The 19,981-nt window shown below is 49.3% G+C and overlaps 1 protein-coding gene and 2 long non-coding RNA genes across 4 annotated transcripts; 2 read left to right on the forward strand and 1 right to left on the reverse strand.

Moving 5' to 3' along the window:
- The first annotated feature begins 1,536 nt into the window (after window positions 1-1,536).
- Window positions 1,537-14,912, forward strand: LOC113974832. Its single transcript, XR_003536650.1, has 5 exons — window positions 1,537-2,158; window positions 3,019-3,096; window positions 5,288-5,404; window positions 12,544-12,767; window positions 14,837-14,912. It is a non-coding gene; the product is annotated as an uncharacterized LOC113974832 (long non-coding RNA).
- Window positions 5,467-16,517, reverse strand: B3GNT9 (UDP-GlcNAc:betaGal beta-1,3-N-acetylglucosaminyltransferase 9). 2 transcript variants are annotated; one of them, XM_027698341.1, is made up of 3 exons: window positions 16,409-16,517; window positions 9,727-9,769; window positions 5,467-8,919 (listed from the first exon to the last, which is right to left on the reverse strand). In XM_027698341.1, the coding sequence occupies exon 3, from the start codon at window positions 8,854-8,856 to the stop codon at window positions 7,609-7,611; it is 1,248 nt and encodes a 415-aa protein (XP_027554142.1). In that variant the 5' UTR covers window positions 8,857-8,919; window positions 9,727-9,769; window positions 16,409-16,517; the 3' UTR covers window positions 5,467-7,608. The 2 variants fall into 2 exon arrangements, with proteins under 2 accessions (XP_027554142.1, XP_027554143.1); XM_027698342.1 differs by lacking the exon at window positions 16,409-16,517 and adding an exon at window positions 13,160-13,249.
- LOC113974834 lies at window positions 15,119-19,110 on the forward strand. The gene is made up of 3 exons (XR_003536653.1): window positions 15,119-15,227; window positions 17,745-17,888; window positions 18,778-19,110. It is a non-coding gene; the product is annotated as an uncharacterized LOC113974834 (long non-coding RNA).
- The last annotated feature ends 871 nt before the right edge of the window (window positions 19,111-19,981 follow it).

Genomic DNA, 19,981 nt, shown 5'->3' on the forward strand with positions numbered 1-19,981 from the left:
CAGAGATCATATTTGAAGTACCTGACTAGTGTTCTTCCTCTATAGCCAATTCAGTGTGTTCTCCAAAGAAACAGTAACTAACAGCTTGCAGTCTGTTTCCTGGCAGATATGTGGAAGTGTTTTATAGGTGTTGGCCCTGAGGTGTGGAGTTGGTGGATGGCCTGGTGGGTTCTCACTGTGCTCAGAAGGGCAGTTCTGCTCCTGTCCCTGTTGGGATCATGGGGATGGATGGAGCTCCCAGGAGTGTGAATGTTGCCCAGCAGGAGGGAGGGAATGCCTGCAGTGACAGCAGCAAATGGGAATTCTCTGTGTTCCCATGCCCTGAGGTGCTTCAGGAGAGCACAGGGACTCTGCAGACCCTGCAGTGGCTCCCAGTCGACACAGGGCATGAGGAATGGGACTCCTGTTTCCATTCCTCCACACTGGCTGTGTAATGCAGGGTGGAGCACTGGGCCCTCCTCACACATCCCTGGGTGCTGGAATGTAAAATGACCTTGCTTAGTGCTTGGCTCAGTGTGCTCCTGCAGGGGTTTGTGATCTCTGAATTGAGGTGGTGTGAGTGCTTATTCTTGTTGCTAAAACATGACAGCAATCCTGATGCTAACTTCAATTAATTTTAATTAATCCTTTTCTAAGGAAGGCTCCACAAAAGCTGCAAGAGGAGATAAATCCTTGATGGGAATATTTGACTAATGGCTGTGCAGATGCTGCCAATATCCTTCTCTCAAGCATATTGAAATTCTTCAGAGGAGTGAGGTCAGGCCTGCTGCTGTAGTGTGCACCCCGAGCCTTAGGGCAGGAGCAGCACCAAAGGTGTGTAAGCTACTGGGACTCCCATCTTCACTTGTAATGCTCTGGTGTGTCCAAGTGACTAAAACAGTGCTGGTAATTAACAGAGCTCTCCTGACAACCCAGACTCTTCTCTAGGTCAGTCCCTTCATACTGAAAATTTCTCTGCCCAGACAAAAAATCAAAGGCAGCTTTGCCTCCTGGCTGCTGCTGCTGGGCTGAGCACAAAGCCTTGGACTCTGGGGAGAGGCAGATCTGAAGGAGCACCCAGGGAGATTGGAGCAGCTCCTCTGGGTTCCCTCACCCTTCCCTTGTGAATGCAGCTGTTCACAGCTCACTCCTCTGAGATGTTTGCTCCTATTTGGCCTGAACCAAGCCAAGCTGTTCCTGTGCTAAAGCATTAGGGAAGCTGCTGTGGAGCAGGTAAGGACTTACTGGCATGAAAAGTTTAGGAGTGGGTGGAGGGGACTGATGGTGGTTTTGAAGCACCAGAAAGAAGAGAACAAGGACTAGGGAACAGAGGATCTCTGGGGGAGAAGGTGAGGATGGCAGTGTGACAAGGAGCAGGGGCTGGCACAGGGCAGCTGGTGTGAACCACAAGGTGTTCTGTGCACAGGGCTGCTCGGGGTGCAGTGTGTGCCACCTCCAGCTCTGCCAGGGGAGATCACCACCTTCCCCTCCCAAGGAAATGAGGTTTGGGCTGCATCAGATCCCATCTCAGCAGGTGCCCTTGTTCCTTCTCAGAATTATGTGTGGTTTGATACAGATCCTGCATGTTGGCAACATGTGCATTGGTCCATCATTTTGGTTTCATGTGATAAAACTGCTTGATATAAAGTTAAGTACAATTGCATTTTTAATAAAACACGCAGTGCATATTTTGATGTGTGCCTTTTTCCTTTGTAAAGAAATGAAGAGTTTATGTGTGTGTCTGCTTAACTTGAATATTGCAATATTTTCCACAGAATTTCATTTGTTTACGCCTAATAAAACTGCCCTTCTTTTTGGAGGTGAAGCTGACATTTCTTCCCGTGTTCTTTAGGCCTGCAAGCAGTCCCTGGGCTCCTTTGAAGACTACAGGCAGTGCTACACAGATCAGTGCTGCTGTGTAACACTAGAACCCTCTGTTCCCCAAAATGCAGTTCCTGTAGAGAAAACCCGATCTGCTGCTGCTGGGAGCTGTCACACTTGTAATTCTAAACAGTTTTTTTTGCTGAAATAGTGATCAGGTGGTGTGTGAGAACTGATTCATGCGCTCATGACCGTTCATATTCCAGAGCTCCCATCAAACCTGTTTAAAACAAAATCTTTCCTGGGGCTCAGCATTATGAGAAGATGGTGATTCATTGTTCCTGGGGGCTGGCTGGAGGTTGGGGGCCAGCTGGTGTGGTCCAAAGGGACATCCTGGGTGTTGCTGCCCACTTCACATGGGCTTTGTGCCTGTTGTTGGAGCCTGTTAGTCACTTGACTGCCAAGTTGGGCTTCTGTGAGGTTTTGTGTTTGATGGCTCAAGGTGTATATTGAGAGTGAACCTGCAGGTATGAGTCAGTGTGGCTCTTCCTGGAAAGAAGTGCTGTGTCCAAACCCTCAGTGCTTTCTTGCTTCAGAGTGTTTGGGCAAGGACCAAGTTGTCTGATTTGGCACAATTTCACGTGGGCTGGTTGTGTTTCATAGGTCTTTGAGTTCGGAATAATTCTTGGTGTCATGCTGTAGGAAACAATATTCCATGCTGGTTACAGGTGGTCCATTTCAACTTTTGCCCAATGAACACCTTTTTCTTTTTCTTTTTTTTTTACTGTGAGTACACCAATGCAAAGCCTCCTCTGTGACTCTGTCACACATAACCTGACACAGCACATGTAGCCAAATAAATACCTCACTTTGTGTGCCTGGGGAGTTAAAGTACAAGTTGGTTCTGGTTGGTTCTTTTCATGTAAAGGTTCTTTTAGTGGCCCAGGATGTTTCTGAGAGAAGGTTGAAGCAAGACAAGGGGAAGTGAGTAGAGTTAGTGAATCAGGGGGCTTTGTCACAGGCCATGATGGAACCAGCTCAGAGTGAAAACTGCCCCACAAAGGGATTTTGTTTTGCTGGGCTGTGTTACTTGGAGGGTTCGGGGGCAACTCAAATATCATATTCTTTACCTGTGTGAACTTCTGCTGTAAATAGTAAAGTCACTTTAAATGTTTTGTCTGCCAAACCTTACATCCAAAGCTTTTGTGGTGTTTGCAGGAGTGTCTGTTTTCCCAGCAGGCAAAATCATTCCTTCTGGTAATCTGGGAATACCAAGTGCTTGAAACAGCAGGAAAGGTAAGCTGGAGTTTGCAGAGCAGGTCACTCACTGTGGTGTAAGATAGCATTGTGACAGTAACTTTTGTTCTGGACTGGTTGTAATGATTTAATGTAATCTTTTCCTTTTGATACACTAATGAATTCCCCTTTAAATGTTACTCCTTCAGTTATTTTAAAGTACTGCATATTGCAATTCTGGAAGCTGGTGTTAAATGCCTTAATGTTTCACACCTACACCAGATATTCCACTGAGTGCATGTTTCATGCCAGTATTATTATCCTTCAGAGAGACATTTAGTGTAAATACCAATCACAGAAACCCCTGCATGATTATGCAACGTGCAGTCTAATCAATGAAATAATCAAAACACTCTGATTCACTGTATTCCCTTTTCACCTCTGCTCATCTCTCCTAGAACTGCAGCCCTGAAATCCTGAGTTTACCCCATCCCTCACTGGTAGCTCTGTTGCATCCACAAGTCTAGAGGCTGTGGAGGTCATTTCACCCCTTTCTTCTGCCTCCATGGCTACAGACACCATTTGTTTTAATATCATGCCTTGATTCCCACTCAGCTCAGTCAGCCCCTGGGACAAGGCTGTTGCTGCAGACCTGTGTTATTTCATACTTTTTCCCTGTTTTTAGCACAGGGCTTCTCAACAGATGGGCTGGGAAAGTGAGGGAGAGAGAGAGAAGATCCATGAGCTGGGTTTGGATGGATTGGAGGGAGCATTGGGCTGGTCAGGAATAGTGAGGGAGCTGTTTCCCACTCTTGGAGGGACTCAGATGTGCTCCTTCTTTGGGATTTACTTTCCCCTCTCATCTCTCAGTATGGTTTTCTTTCATAAGCCTAGAAAGTAATGACAAGTTATATTTAAAAGTTCTACTGGTTTTTAACACTGTCCATGGAGTTTGTGGCATCGTTAAGAGACGTGGACATTTTCTGGGCTGCTGAGACCTGCAGCTCCAGCTGGAAGAGGTACAGCCCAGGAGACTGGCAGTTCTGCAAACTGGGCTCTGGGCTGGACTCTTTCTCTCTGATCTGATGGTCTTTCAGCTCTCTCCAGGGAATGTTCTCCGTGCTAACATTCAGTGAGGGTTCTCGGAGCTGTTTGATTATTTTGTGCTGTTTGAATTTGCAGTTGGGGTTTGCTTCCGAGAACCTGCTGCAGAGAGATGAATAATTAAACTGCAGACAGGAAGAACAAGATTTTACCACTCCATTGCTCAAGCCATCTTTGGCTTTCTGTTTGATGATGCTGAGCCTGCAGTGGCTTGACCGACTGACAGAACTTGGCCCTCGCTACCAGTTCCTGTGTCCAGAGATGCACTCGAGGTGTTGAATGTGAGGTTCAAGCCAGCTCTGCTTGTCAGAGTGACCAAATCTGGCTACTTATGTACAGTAGGAATAAAACATGACTCTCTGTGGATCCCTGGGATTCAATAAAACCTACTGTACTTTATTAATTTCAGAAGTCTGTGCCTGTCCTGAGAAACTCTGCTTTGCTTTTTCTTGCTACTGGCGGAACCCCCTTGGGATGTTTTTATGTTTTCTCATCATAGGTTAGTCATGAAAAAAAATTGCCAAGCAAGGCTTTTTAGCAGACATGACTGGTGTGTTGAATTAGCCAGTTAATTAAGGCTACTCAGAATGTCACTCTGAAGTGGATGGTTTTGTTTTTCTGAGGTGCATCAGAAAGGTCAGTAGAGGGTCCTTCCTGCCAGCTCTCATGCACACCTAAGGGTTTAGGATTTTCTGAAAAGGCCCTCATCTTCTAGGAAACAATCTCCAGCTTGTGTGAAGTCCAAGATTTTCTGCCTGCTGCAGCAGTAAGTGGAATGTCCTGAACTGCAGGGGCTGCAGCCCTGCTCTCCAGCATCCCCAGAGCTCTGTGCTCACACACAGGGCTGGGAACTTCCTGCTCAACTGCAGAAGCAAATGGGAACTTAAAGCCAGGTCAAACAGGCCACGCAGCAGAGGCTGGAGAACAAAAGCAGATGTATCTTTCATTAGCAGAGACTCGATTTAGTAACCACTGGATAAAAGAAATGAGCTGTTCCCCAGCCTGAGACAGTGGAGCAAACAGTTTGCTCTGGTCTGGGCTCTGCCAGCTCTCAGGCTATGTGCTGGCACAGACTGTGTCAACACAGATGTTGAGCAGCAACTTTGATCTGGGACAAAATGCACTCATTAATGCTGTGCTGTGGTAGATTGCAGATCTGGAGACAGTAGAGAGGGAGGAGCCAATCTGTGCATCTCTGAGCTTAAGAGGAAGATCTTACTAAGGACTGCTGAGCCTGAACAGCTGCCTTGTAGGAAATGGGAAGGTAAGCCATGTTTGTTTTTCTGTCATTGCCATTAAATCAAGTCCAGCACAAGGAAAGACCAAGTTATCCAAAATAATGAATAATGCATTTTTCATGTTAATGTCTTCCTGAAAAATCCCTGAGGTATCAGTCTTACAACGTGTGTGCAGGTGTTCTTGACAGACTCACTCCAACATCCAGAGCCACATCTGCATGCTGTCCTTTAATTGTGGTATAAATAACTTCCAAAACTGTAAACTAATCACAGGTAATACATTCTTGTACAAGCTCACAAATACACAAGAATCACACATGGTAGCAGACAGGGGCAAGGGTGACTTTCTCCCACCAGCAAGGCTCTGGCTCAGTTCCACTCCCTGCAGAGCTCCTTGTGCAGCTCCTGTGAGCATTTTGTGTTTCAGGATCACATCTTGAAAAGATCCCAAATGCAGGAATCTTTTGATTCCTATACAGCTGACCTTTCCTTGGAAGTACATTACTGTAAGGCTTAAATTCATGGTGAAGATTAAGAAAATGTGAGACTGTTGCTAATAATGTCCCAGTGGACACCAGCAGTGTCCCAGTGCTCCATGCACAGCTGGGACAAGTCCTGAGCCTGAACTGCTGCTGGGGGGGAGGAAGGCTCTGCACAGGGATGGAATGCAGCTGTGCTGCAGGCTCTGTTCAAGGGACAGCAGCTTCCTGGATGTTTGTGACTGATAGTAATTTCCTCTGAAGCTGTGTTCATGTGGCACTGGGGGTTCTCTGATGGAGTTTTTTTTTTGAGGGGGAAAAAACTGCAAAAGAACTAACAAACACAGTATCGAAGGTTAATTCAGGCTCTTTGCCCCATGAATTTAGTAGCTTTTTAACCCTGATTTAGAGGAATTTACTTCTGCTCTGATGTCTAAAGAAAGGATATTCTTTTAAGGTAGTCTACTGTTGGAAAAAACAAAATGCAAAGTATTCACTATACTTTGAAAAACTATGTAATCCAGTGTTCTTGTCTGATGCTTAAAATAGTTAAGAAGTTACTGTTGGGACCTTGGAAATCCCAGCAGAAAGATTGCTGTGTGGTTTTGATTTCTTGCAGTAAATTTAGACGGGCTTTTATTCTGAAGCCCTTTGGTCTGAAAAGTGCTTTTTCCCTTCACAACACCCACAGCAGCATGAAAAGTCTTGGCTGCTCTTTGCAGCTGACTGTGTGCCAAGCAAGAGGGCTGGAGAAACCAGCCCAGTCCATTGACAAGTCTGAAGCAGCTCCCAAATGTGACGCAAGCAGCAGCTCCGTGTGGTTCTACCCTTAAAAGCAAAGGCCAGAGGATCTCTAGAGGCAAAACCCTCTGAAGATGTGGATCAGCTGGTGAGAGCAATCAAAAACTGCTGGATGACTTCTGAGTTTTCACTGAATGTCAGTCAGCACAGGGCAGGGAGCCTGAGCTCAGGGAAGTGTCAAAAACTGCCCCTCTGAGTCCTGAGTGTGTCAGTGGAGCAGGAATGTGAACAGAGGAGTGCTGGGAGTAACAGAACATCAAGGCTTAGAGGGATCAGCTCAAAGTTCTTGTCCTTCTTTAGAGGCCCTTTGGAAGTCTGTTCCTTCCCAGTTGTCTGTGTACCTGTCCTTTGCTCAGCCAGCCTCAGCATCCTGTTTGACTCCTTGTAATCCAGCCAATCTGCCCCATACAGGCCCCCATTTCAGCAGCTCTTGGTTGTTCTCCCAAGGCCTCCAGAAAACCCTCCAGGCAGCAGTGACCTCAGCTGAGCCCACGCTGAGGTGACCTGATTTCCTTTACCCTCTTTACTGTTTGGTCATTTTTCAGTGAGCCCAAGTCAAGTAGCAAGCTGACAATGATCCCTGTGCTCCCTGCTGTCTGTGCTCTTACCTTGTATCTTCTTTCATTTCTCACATTTCTAACAATGCTGAGAAACCTCCAAGGACTGCATTTTTCAATGTCCTTTTACACAGTGTCCCACTAGTATAATCCTAATAAATAATAATAAATTACATATATTGCTATGATTATTTGGACTCATTAATAGAGGAGGACCTACATGACGTGTGTGTGCAAATGTGGAATTTGGACAAATTCCTGCAGTTGTTTGCTGTGTTCTCTTAACAATAAGATGTGCTAAAATACTCGTGCAGTTGGTTTGTTCGGCTGCACCAGTTCCAGGTTCCCTTTCTCAGCTGGTTTGCTGCATGTTTGTGCTGCAGCCTGCCTGCATCATCTGAGGGGTGATGTTTGTGCTGTAGTTTGAGCTTTCCTTTTCCACTGGAAAGGCTTCTTCACTTGCTTCTTCTGAGTGCAGGAGAGCCGTGGGCTGTGGAGCAGGTTCCACATCAGCCAGACCTCGGCAACTTTCAGGCTGTGAACCACCATGAGATCCTTGTAGAAACAGGGATCAAACGTCTGCAGGTGTGGGGCAGCAGAGGGCTTGACAATGCCAAAGGTCTTGAATCCTTCGTGCAAGATGGGCTTGAGGTTGATTCTCTGCAGGCACATGCCCAAGAAGACGTCGTCGATGGGGAAGAGTTCCACCTCCCTGCAAGCCCTGGAGAGCCTCCTCATGGTGCGGCTGGAGAGCAGGAACCCTCCTCCCCCCGCGTAGGCCGGGTAGATGCTGAGCCCGTACATGGTCTCTGGGATGTAGTACTTGCTCTTCCGGGCACGGATGGGGCGGGCGTTGTAGATGATGTCCCCAACAAAGAGGTCCTCGGTGGGGTCGTGTCTCTTGAGGAAATCAACGATGTTCTCGATGTTGACGAAAACGTCGGCGTCGCCTTTGAAAATGAACTTGACGTCGCGGCAGAACTCGGCAGCCCAGCTCAGGAAGTGGATCTCCTTCAGGGTCAGGTTGAAGAAGGTGTCCATGAAGTCCCAGAGCAGGATGTCCCGGTATGTCTGACTCTCCTGGTGGATCAGGGTGTCCCAGGTGGCCAGCACTGTCCTGTTCTTTGGTGTTCCCAGCAGGAACACTCGCTGGATCTGCTCCCCGTTCACCAAACCCTCCCTGCCCCAAGTTTTCCGGACGATCTCGCGCCTGTCGAAATCCTCAACCACCGATTTGATGGCAATGAGCAGAAAGGGCCCCCCGGGTGTTTTCCGGCATTTTCTGGGCTGGTTGATGAGGAGGTTGAAGTTCCTGTGGTCCTTGTTCAGGAGATAGTGCTGGAAGTTGAAGGCAGAATCAGTCGGCGGGGGTGGAGTTGTAGTTTGGACCCTGTTCTTGGCCCCTTCTGCTCGTCTGATGACAGGGGTAACCTGGGGTCTGGGTGCTGTTGCCTCTGCTGGCATCAGTCTCTGAGGTGCTTGGGGGTCTGAGGAGATTTTTGGGGCTACTGGAGGCTTCTTCTGTGTTGGCTCCTTGTTTCCTGCCGGGACTAAATGTTCCAGCTGGGAGTAGAGTAAAGAGCAAAGCGCTACCAGCAGGAGGAGGGTACAGATCACATCCCCTTTGAGGCGAACTCTCATTGTCTCTGTGGTGTTCCTGGACTGCTAAAAGCCTTGTTGGAGCTGCCTGGCACCAATGTCCATCTGTAAATAAACAGAGGGTGTCAGCAGCGAGGATTTGGCAGGTCTGAGGCATGCAGGAAAGACTAACTGAAAGATCATCTGAAAAAACCAGCAGCCAAGTGTGTTTTACTCAGACAAGCACTGAGACACCTGGAGGGACTTGCCCAAAGGCTCGTGGGGTTGCAAACCTAACCCTGACCCCGGCACTCCAGCTCTGTGACCTGGGTGGTTCAGTCATCATTCATCCTGAAAACCACTCTCTGAGCACCACCCAAAATCAGCCCTTCCTCCTGCATCTCTTGCTGCTGAACACGTTTTGCCATTTCAGAGATTTCGCTGCTTTGGGAAAAGCAGGATGGAAAATGAGAACGATGCCATTCTTCCATAAGTCATTACTTTTTTCTTTTTTTTTTTTTCCTGAGCTTCATAACTGTTACTTGCTGCTTTTGCCCTTTTTGACTCAAGACAGGGAGGGGCAGAGCTGAGGGACAGAGTCTCCAGTGTCTGGTCTCCCTGCATACAGAGCCAGCTCTTGTTGAACCCACAGTGATTTATATTCACAATGAATACATCAGGTGTGCTCTCCAATGCACACAGGGTGCTTTTCCTGCCAGTAATCTTTATAAAATATTAAACCATTATAAATAACTTCCATTAATAAGGTTAGAAGGGGCCACAGGTGTTCTTCCTCTGCCACATCACCCTAAGCAAGAGGTGGAGAAATAAATCCCAATATGCAGGAACAAGACAGAGGCTGGGGTTAGGAATGTTTTGTTCATGTCTGATAGATGAGGCTGCCTTGTGAAACACAAGATATTCCTCACTTACCCTTTTCCTGGGGATCTTCTGTCTCACTCGATCAGTTCTTCAGCTGCAAACAGAAAATAACAAGGGGAGAGCAGTGAGAAGGCAGCAAGGAGCAGGTACCCAGCTCAGGGGAGCAGCAAGGAGCAGTAACCAGCTCAGGGAGCAGCTGGCCAGGCCTGGGCAGCAGCACAGGCAGGTTCTGTCCCCACTGCAGGAGCAGCCAGAGCTGAGCTGTGCCCATGGCATGACAGTCACAGTCCCTTCAGTCCTCAGCAAGGAGCAGTTCCTGAAGTTCAGCTCCACCCAAAGGTTTCCCCCCAAGTGCAGGTAAGTATTTTATACACCCCTGACAGTGTGTCACACTCACACCTGCGGGGTCTGGGCAACATTTCAAGACTTAGGAGGAAACAAAATGATGGCACTGGTTGGTTTCTTGGCCAGCCCCTTTAACGCTGTTAGATGGACATTACTCAGACCTCATCATTTTAATATTGTGCCTTTTCATTACTGGTTAACTGCTTCTCTGAGTTACTGTTGAAATAGAGAGTATTTCATCATCATATGCTATCACCCATCTTTTTCTCAAGTGCAGCTCCAAAATGTTTATTGACCTCCTCTGCTTTGTTGTTTCTGAAACCTTTATTTTGGCAAACAGCATGTCTGTGCCTTGGTGTGAGGCTCTGGTGCATTTAAAGTCACTTCTTCCTCGTCCTGATGACAATGGCTTTTTCTTCAGGCCTTGTTTCTTGCCTTTTTCTGGCCTCTCTTAAAGACCACTGGGGTTTTCTTCATTTGTTGGCTCTTTTCCCTGTACCTTTCAGATGTTTTAACTGGCACAGCTTTGATTCTAACAGCAGGATTGTAGAATTTCCTCAGACCTCTTGTAAATCGTTGTTAAAATATTTAGAATATTCAGGATCTGTTTTCTGTTTATGTTCTCTCTGGCACGTGACTTGGCTGATAACTGTTTTCAGCCTCATGAAACAGCCCCTCCTGACATGCAGGGGATGTGTTTGCATTTCACATCTGTCATGTGCAAACCCCCCCCGGCAGGTCCTGAGTGCTCCGACGTGTCCCAGCCCTGGACTAAATCTTCCTGGTTCAGATGTGGTTCCCAGCAGGCTTTCCCTCCTTCAATAATTTTCCAGAAGTCCTGGGGACATGAGGGGATGGTCCCACTGCACCCAGGATGTGCCCCTGAGCTGGATCTGCTGAGGAGGAAGAGTCTGTCCTCCTTTGGCCTAATCACGAGCAAGAGTTTGTGCTGGGTGCTGCTGAGATACCTAAAATAGGGAACCTGTCTCAAAAAGTTTGTGAGAACTAAAAGTGAGGTATTTTTGCTCCTTCTGTTGTGCTGGAAGGAGCTGTGCTGAGGTGCTGTGCAGCTCTGTGTGTGCAGAGATTCATGTCCCCAGTGGGATAAATCCTGATTGCACTGGGATGTTTGTGTCTCCCCTCGAGCTCCTTGTGCAGTCCCATCTCTTCTCTCACAGCAATAGCAGATTTCTTTTTTCTTTTCTATAGAAAAGTCTGATCTTATTTCAGCTGCCAGACTCCAGATGGTAATTAAGGAGCTGGATGAAAGTCCTGGCTCTTTCCTGTGTTTAATTTTATTGTCAGGGGTTTGGAATAAATTGTGTGTGTCATGAAACTCGTAATTTCCATGGCTTACAGATTTATCCTGCCAGCATCTCAGACTCTGGCAATAAATGCCCTTGGAAAAGCCAAGAAAAACCCTGAATTGTTACAAGCCGGGGCTGATAGCCCGGATTCTCTTCTGTGTATTCGTTTATTGAAAGTAAAGGATCTGAAATGGTGATTTCCATGCTGAAATAAAACAGTTCAGTGCTCAGTACAGACATCTCATTTTCAAACGAAGTTGCCAGCCCTTGAAGTGATTCCTTGATCTAATTATATGGATTTTCCAGTCTTTGTCAGGTATTTCTTTCTTTGGAAGGAAATACCCTCGATTGTTACCCAGGTGTGAGCTCTATCCATGGATGTCAGTGTGGGAAAAGCTGTCCTGTTCTGGAACACAGAGGGACTGATGATTCTGGCCGATGCTCTGGTATGTCCTAAAGCCAGAGAGATTATTCATCCATCTTGACACCAGGGGAAAAAAAATCACAGGGCTATCAAAGTGAGCAGGAAATACTTGATGCCAAACTAAAGGGGTGTGAGCACAGCAGAGCATTTCTGAGCACAGCGTATCCCTGAGTGTATCCCTGAGGATCTGCATCCGAGGCAGAGGTTGTGGGGCATCTCCATCCAGCTTGTGAAGCTGGGCTGGGCTCACAGACTGCTGCAGCACTTGGGGCCTCAGGGAATGGAGGCTCAGCTGCCAGCACTGCCTCCAGTGTCCTCTGGGCTTGGAAAAACAGGCAGTTGTCCCTCTTTGTGCCTGGGGATGGATGCAGAGGGATCCTGAGTCTGGATCTGACTGGGATGGTGCAGTTTGTCCCCCCAGGACAGTGGGCAGTGAGAGGGCTGAGCTGGGCAGTGGGAACAGGCTGTGACAGGTCCCATGTCCACGAGGTGGGAAGATGAGGAGCCCATAAATAAGGAATGTGCTGCAAGAGCCAAGTGGGGCACAGCCTGCATGGCCCAAGAGGCTACAAAAGGCTGGAAAGCTGGAAGTGGCCAGAGCTGGGCTTGGCACCCTGGTGAGCATCCAGCAGGACTCTGACCTGCACTGTTGCAGCCTCGGGCAGAGGGCCCAGTCCTAGGCCTGGTTTTCATTTATTTGAGAGGAGGATTCTGAAATGTGGCCAAGAACAGCTGCAATAAAAGCAGTTAAATGATGATTTAAAACAAAAATTCCTAATCCTTCTTTCCCAGTTGAATGACGTGAAGCCTTGAGCTCATCCTGGAAATCTCCTTCCCTTGCATCACCCATCACCCCTCCAGCACTTGGCACTTCTGTTCAGGGCCAAGGTGGGAAAAAGCCTCTGGATGCTGTCCCCGGATTCAGTCAAGAATGGTGATTCTGGCACGTTGCTTTGTGCCTTGAAGAGCAGTCACTTGACCCACCCAGCCCGGGGACAAGCAGCTGTGACAGTGAGGTGAGCTGAAAATGGGGTTACACTGAGCCAGGGGGTCCCAAACTGTGAGAACCCACTCTGTAAAGAACATGTGTGGGATCCAGCAGTGATGGGTTTGAGGAGATTTTTTTTTTGTAATCATCAGGGAAGCTTTGTAAAATTGTGGTTGGTGGGGATGCTCTGGGGCAATGCTTCAGGTTTGGGGTGTTTGTTTTCATTTCATGTGGGTTCAATGCTTTTCATGAGAACAAAGCCATGTGGTAACACCCAGGGCTGGATGCTGAGACCTGCCTGGGCTCTGGCCTGCAAGGGGAGAGGTCTGAGCACATGTCTCCCTCCTGCCTTGTTTCCAGCAGTTTTTCCATCCTCATTCCCTCAGCAAAAGCAAAGCAAATTCCCAGGACCCTCCTCACCTTGTGCTGCTGTTCCTCTGCCTCAGGAGGAGTCCTGACAGTGTTCAGGGAACAATAATGCCATACCCTGTGCCCACCCTGCAGCTGGACCTGTGTAAAATAGATGTGTTCAGATGGGCTTCATCCCCCCAGACCAGGATGCTGGCACCAAAAGCCTGCCCTGCCTGAAGCCCTGCAGGGAGGCTGCATTTTCCCACTGACTTTCCCTTGGCCCCACCTTCTGAGGGCTGGCAGAGGGTTTAACTTCTGTGTCTGCACCAGCTTAGTTTAAATGTCTTGCTGAACACACAGACATGAGGAGCACTCTGTTTTGGGTAAGGATCACTGGTTTTGCTCTCTTCCAGCTGCACTGGGCTGCCATCCTTCACTCACCCTTCCACAGAGATCTGCAGGGCAAAGGCCAAGGCTTCAAGCTCTCAGCTGAGTTATCCTGGTTTGGGTCTCGTGGTGGCAAAACTTCATTTTGCATCTGGGCTCTGGGGTACCCACAGAGAAATGTGTCAGCTTTGTTCTGCCCCACATACAAAAACATGCATGAAACAACTTGGGTTTAACCATTTCAGATGTGTCAGAAGCATTTAAAGGGGGAAAATAACTGTGTGTGTTGGAGCAGGGGAAGAAGCTGCCTTCCGTTTCTGTGTTTGGGTGTCGTGTAATGGGTTTTATTCCTGCATGGTTTCTTTTTTTTTGGTTTTGTTTCTTTGTTTTGGCACACCCCCTGGGCAAAGTCAATAACCTCCTCAAAGTTACTGCTTTAAGTGGCTTTGGTGCCAGACAACTCCTCTTTGCATCTCAGGGTGTTTGTGAAGAGGTCTCATTTGGAGTTACAGGATCACAAGGTGATGCTGAATGATTTGATCCTCTGCACTAGAAGACAGAGCAGGCTGAAATAGAGATGCCTCGGGTACAGTGGTTAATGCAAAGCCCTAAAAAATGGAGTAACCAAAACATCTGCTGTGCTGCCTGACCAGAACAAAGCTCATCCCATTCAGCTGCTTAGAAGTTCTGAAGTCTATAAACAAAGTAAGAGCAGGCTGTAGGATTTAATTAGCTGGATGTCTTGAGAGCTGTCCCAGGAGGTGGGGATGAAGCAAAGCCCAAGGAACACAGAGGGGCAGAGGCACAGAGGGGCAGAGCTCAGTGCCCAGCTGCACAGGGGTTCTGTCACACGCTGTGACAGTGCCACAGTGGCAGCACTGTGCCATCACTGCTGCTCTTACTTGATGTGGCAGCACCTGGAGGCAAAAGCTCTGTCGAGTCAAATGCTGCAGAAGCAGGTAACAAAAATGCAGGCCCTGCTCCAAAGACAATTTCCAACTTCCCTGTCAGAGCTGCTTTTCAGACTTTTTTTTTTTTTCCAGGCCAGAGCAAACAGATGGATGGAATCCATGCTGTTCCAGGACAGGGGGCCCTATTTATCTGCTTGCCCCAGTCCTTAAATACGTGGTTTGCTCAGCTTCCCAGCCAGCTGGGCCCATTTCATTGCAGTCTCTCCTGTTGGCACTGCCAGCCCTGCCCTCACAGTGCCAGGCACAGTCAGGTAACCAACTGCTGTGGTTGCCTCCTCTTAGTTTCCACCCCACTTTTATGAAGTGTACGAACTGAAATGCAGAGGAACTGCAGAGCTGCTGTGTGAAGGCAGGGGTTGGATGCTGAGATGTCTGTTTTCACACACAGGGGTCCCAGGAAAGAAGTTGCAGGGTGCCCAGTGGAGAATCCTGTGGTGCCCTGGCAGAAGGAGGTTGTGTGTGGGATCCCTGCTGGCCCTGGGCAGAACTGGCTCCTGCACCACTGTCCCCAGGACCTGTGGGAAGTGCTGCCTGCCAGCACTGCTGCTCCTGTCACCCTGCTGACCCAGGTGAGTCCTGCCATACACCTGGCACAGTTTGGGGGCTGCAGCTCTGCTGGATTTAAGCAATGTCTGATGTTTTGTGGCCCTTTCAGGGCAGGATGAGCCATTGTGGCAGTGCCTGGGGGGGATGAGCTGCTGCCCAGCAAACAGGGAAAACTCCAGCTCCTCCTGAGCACAGCACCACGTCTGTAACGAGACTGCTCAGCTGCCTGCAAGGTGGGAGAAGGTAACACACATCCCCTTCTGCAGGCTCAGCAGCCTCGAGAGGTATTTCCCTAAGTTCAGACACAGCCTGGTGTGCTGGTAGCCTGATTTTCAGAATTACAGAGAGCTCAGCAGCTCAGCTCTCAACTGAGTGCTCTGGGGAGATGGGCCCCTCCTGAGCAGCCAAGCACAGGGTGAGGAACCTGCCCTCTCTCTTCCAAACATTCGTTTTTCTTGCCCCCAGGAGGAGAATAAAGCCTTGCAGGTTTGTGAAGGGGTAAGAAACAGTCCCACTGAAACAACCACCTTCCTTTCCCAGCCCTCCCCAGGCTGTAGCATTCGCTGCCTCTTCAGCTCACAGACCCTCTTCTGATCTGATAAATAATTTGCCCGACGTGCCCCAGGCCCCAGCAATCACAGTGCATTAGCATGGATGTATTATCACACCCAGACACAAATGGGAGAGGGAGCATGTGCTGGTGAACCCCCCTAATTTCAATAATTTTATCAGAATCTGCCCAAAAGCTGTTTAAAAATGTGATGGGTAACTGCCCATTTCACAGGGATTGAATTATTTTCTTTCTGTCTTTGTGACACTAGAGAGGTTGGAAATTCCTCAAACATGGGAAAGATTCATGTCCTTTTACTGGTGAGGAATGGCTTGTAAATGTAATGTGCCACCACTGGAACGTGTTCTTGGTTGAGAGGGAACCCAGCCTGAGAGCACTGGAGGCACTGTGCAGAGAAACCCCGAGCTTCTGTGAAAACAACCGAAAAGTTCTTTGGAAAGCGAAGTGTAGAGCAGATGTACGGGGCTGGAGGCTGCGCGTTCAGAGCCTCAGCCGCCCCTGCCGCGTGTTAACCATCGCGGGTCAGGGCAGTGTTAACCCGTGTTAACCATCGCGGGTCAGGGCAGTGTTAACCCGTGTTAACCATCGCGGGTCAGGGCACTGTTAACCCGTGTTAACCAATGCGGGTCAGGGCACTGTTAACCCGTGTTAACCATCGCGGGTCAGGGCAGTGTTAACCCGTGTTAACCATCGCGGGTCGGGGCGCTGCACGGAACAACACGGCAAGAGCAACAAGGCAACAAAAAAGAGCCGCAGGCTGGAGGCGAAGGGAAGCAGCGAGGACGGTCTGCAGCTCTGCACGGCTCCCCCAGCCCACCCTGCTCAGCACACACAGATACTCACAGCCCGTTCCATAGCGCCGGTCCTGTCCCGCGGTGTCCGGGCAGCGGCTGCCGGGGCGGCACATCTGGGCACGGTCAGTGCGGGACATCCCAGCCCTCAGCGCAGCCCGGGGAAGGCTCTCCGGGAGCTGGGAAGGCTCTCCGGGAGCTGGGAGCGCTCTCTGTGCGCTCTGGGCCGGCCCCGGATCCCTCCCCGCCCCGGCCGGGATGTGCCGGGGCCGCTCCCGGGGCCGCTCCCGGAGCCGCCCGCGCTCGGTCCCGGCAGCGAGGGAAGAGCTGCGGTCCCGGGGCAGGAGCTGGGCCCGGTCCAGGCCCGGACACGTGATGGGAGCGGGGCCGGGCCGGGCCGGGGGTGTCGAGGCTCCGGCTCCGGGCGCGTCCCTCGGCTCCCAGAAAAGGTGCGGCGCTTTCCCCCCCCCCCGAACTTTTTTTCAATAGGAAACGCACTATTTTCTTTTTTTTTTTTTCTGGCTTTCTGCTTTTCGTTCTACAGTTTGGGTTTTTTTGTTTGTTTATTCTTTAATCCCCTTGTGAGTATTTACCTCCGCAAAGAGTCAAACTGAAAAACTGGGGTTGGGTCCAGCTCAGAAGTAAAATCCAACTGGGGGTTGGTCGCTGTTTTTCCCAGTAGGGAAATGACGGGAGGAGGTGAGAGCTGAGCAGTACAGAGGCTGAAGACAGATTCGAGGGTCCCTCCCAAAACACTGAAAAAAACCCCAAACCCCACCTGTGGTTTTTTTCCCATTTAATTTGAAATAGTTCAAAACAAAACATTTTTATTTGGAGCTAAATCTAAATTGCCATCACTGCTCATCTGCCAGCTGTGTGCAGCCATAGCACTTCCAATCTCTGGGGCTGTTTCTTTGTCTCTGCAGTATAAACAATGACCCTCATTCCTCTAACAGAGGCCAAGCATCTGGAGAGTGCCCAGACCACGGCCTCTTTAGAAAGCAAAGCTTTTTGTGTACAGCGAACTTGTCATAAAGGCAGGTTTTGATCTACTCTGTTGTTTTCACAAACAACCGACTGTTTTTTTAAACATAACGTAAAAATCTCTTTGTCAGCATCTGTGCTTTTTTGAGGTATTTCTGATTTCAGCTCAAACCTTTTGCTTTACTGAACACAGTGTCGTGGGGAAGAGCGAGTTCCTGGTGAGACACCCTCGGGCCCTGCACTTGGGTGCTGCAGGCTGGGAAAGCCCTTTCATGGTGAGCAGCAGCTGGACCTCAGTGGCTCCCTGAGCTGCTCAGCTGATCAGAAACCTCCACCAGAGATGTTGTTCAGATTCCCACTTTCCCTGTGCCAGCCCAAGGTACCTCTATCCTTTTTCTCTGCAGCAGCAGCCCCAGGGTGTCTTTCATCCCTCCTCTGTAAGGAGGCAGATGATGGTCACAAAGAGCAGGTTGGTGTCTGCCTTTGCTGGGAGGGACTGACTGTGGAGGGAGGAGACAGCTCCCTAAACCCTCAGGGGCTCACAGCAGGTATTTCCTCCATGATCCTCACCCAGGTTTTGAGGCCTGCTCCCCTTTTCTCTTGCTCCCGTGGGGTGAGAGTGAAAACAGAGGCTTTCCTTGCTGTGTGGTGCCTTTGTGCTGCCGTGGCTTGGAGAGTCGTGCAAGCAGCTTGGGAGGTGGAGCAGCTTCTCCATGGGTGCTTCTACATGCTGGTTTTCTCACCTGAACCTTGTTCCCTGGGCACTGGTGCACGACTGGTTTATTCTTCTCCCTCCCAGCAGAGGTGCCCCTGGTCTGTCCCGTGCTGTGTCACTGTGTCACCAGGCTGGGGCAGTGGTCTTGCTGATCCCCATCAGGTCAGCCCTGTTGACCCCGGGCTGGTGTGTCCTTCCAGCTGCTGTGGGGCAGAGCCCTGCTCCCTGGCACTGTATTCCTGCAGGCATCGAGCCATGCAGTTGGGAATACAGCTCTGTGGTGGATAAAGAAGGGCTGATCTTGTGATTTTCAAGCAGTGTTTGAGATTTAAGCGATTCAGGGTGAAATGCAGCTCCACTCGAGCTCATGGCAAAAGGAATTTCCCTGGATTCAGCTGTCAGGTCAGCCAGTGGCTTCCTGTGTAAAGCTGCTGGAGATTTCAGGTCCCAAGTCCTTGGTTCTCCACCTAGGGAGCAGGCAGCCCTGGGACAGAGCTCAGTACCAGCGAGGCACTTGGCTTTGCAGGGGGGCTGTGGCCTCAGAGGAGCCCCAGGTACCTCAGCAGCACTGAAGGGAGCTCTGCCAGGTACCAGGGCTGGGAGAAACCTCCCCTCCTGGCCATGTCTGCTAAGAACAGGCTCATCAAAGCAGTAACTGGGAGCTGAACAAGCAGGGTGGCTTGGCTTGGTTTGGACCTGCAGCCAGAGCCATCCCCTTGCAGGTGGGGCACCCTGGGGGTGTCAGGAGGAGTCTGACCTCGGGCAGGACCCTGCTGTGCATCCAGACCCTCAGGCTGGATGTTCCTCCCAGAGCTGGGCATCGCCAGCGTGGCCAGAACTGCAGTGAACCCCCTTCTTCCTCCTGCCCTGAGTGTTCAGTGAAAGTCTCTGAGGCGTTTGTCATCAAAAGTATGTATTTATTTATAAAAAAGAACAGAGAAAAAAATATACCAGTGTTTCTTTTTCTATAAAAGACAATTCCTTGGAGGTTAAATGTCCTAGACCCAAGGATACATGGCATTGCAGTCCACAGCTGTAGATGGCTGATCCAGATCTGATGCTGAAAATCCTGGGAATTTGGAATTAGAAGATTTGCAAGTGATTTCCCACTGACAACTAAGGGACTTCAACCACACACATCTTGCAGGTTTCAGTTGGAGATGTACGGCCAGATCCCTTCAGTGACTAAAATTCAATCCAGAGAAGAAAATAATATATAATTTTTGACTCTAGGCCTTAAATTGCTTCACTGTCTGAGTCCATCTCCATGCAGAAGACACGTGGCCAGACCTTGTCTGGTGTAAAGCCGAGGATCTCCCCAGTGTCCTGCACACACTCCAGGCTGTGGGTTACACTCACAAAACCCTCCTGACTCCCATTCTAGTTCCTCCTCAGTTCAAGGTGTACAGTACCAGGGGTTCACAGCTACACCAGAGTTTTCAGTTAAACTAAATCATCAGTTTAAGTGAATTGGAGGCTCCTCATTGCTGTGCATCCTTGCTTTGGGTTTCAAAGTGAGTGGGCAGCTGCCAGGGGGTGACTTGGAGGTGGAATTGGAACTTTCCCTTTGGAATTGCAGGAGGGAGGTGACACGGTGACCCAGGCAGCAGGACAACTGCTCAGTGCCAACCCCAGGTTTGAAATGAATGGGAAGTAAAGAGGTATTTTCCTTTGAGACAATTTTATATCAGGGTATACTGACAGGTTTGCCTGCATCAGATGCCTCATGTCGAAGTATATCTGGTGAGCATTTAACTTATTATCATCTGTTTGAGCACTGTAGCTCAGCTATGCCAAAACAAATCATTCAAATTCTCCTTTGGATGGATCTTTTATTCCTTCTGGCAGACTGAAAGGAGCCTCCTTCAAATCTGAAACACGGCTAAAACTACAAAAACAATCTGCACCACAAAAAAAGCCCTCTTG

This window comes from Neopelma chrysocephalum, unplaced genomic scaffold, assembly GCF_003984885.1.
Source record: "Neopelma chrysocephalum unplaced genomic scaffold, ASM398488v2 Primary Assembly neopelma1_125, whole genome shotgun sequence".
Taxonomy (NCBI): domain Eukaryota; kingdom Metazoa; phylum Chordata; class Aves; order Passeriformes; family Pipridae; genus Neopelma; species Neopelma chrysocephalum.

What these genes read in the sequence shown, in the direction of transcription:
- B3GNT9 (XM_027698341.1), bottom strand. Translation starts at nt 8,856, where the DNA reads ATGAGAGTTCGCCTCAAAGGGGATGTGATCTGTACCCTCCTCCTGCTG.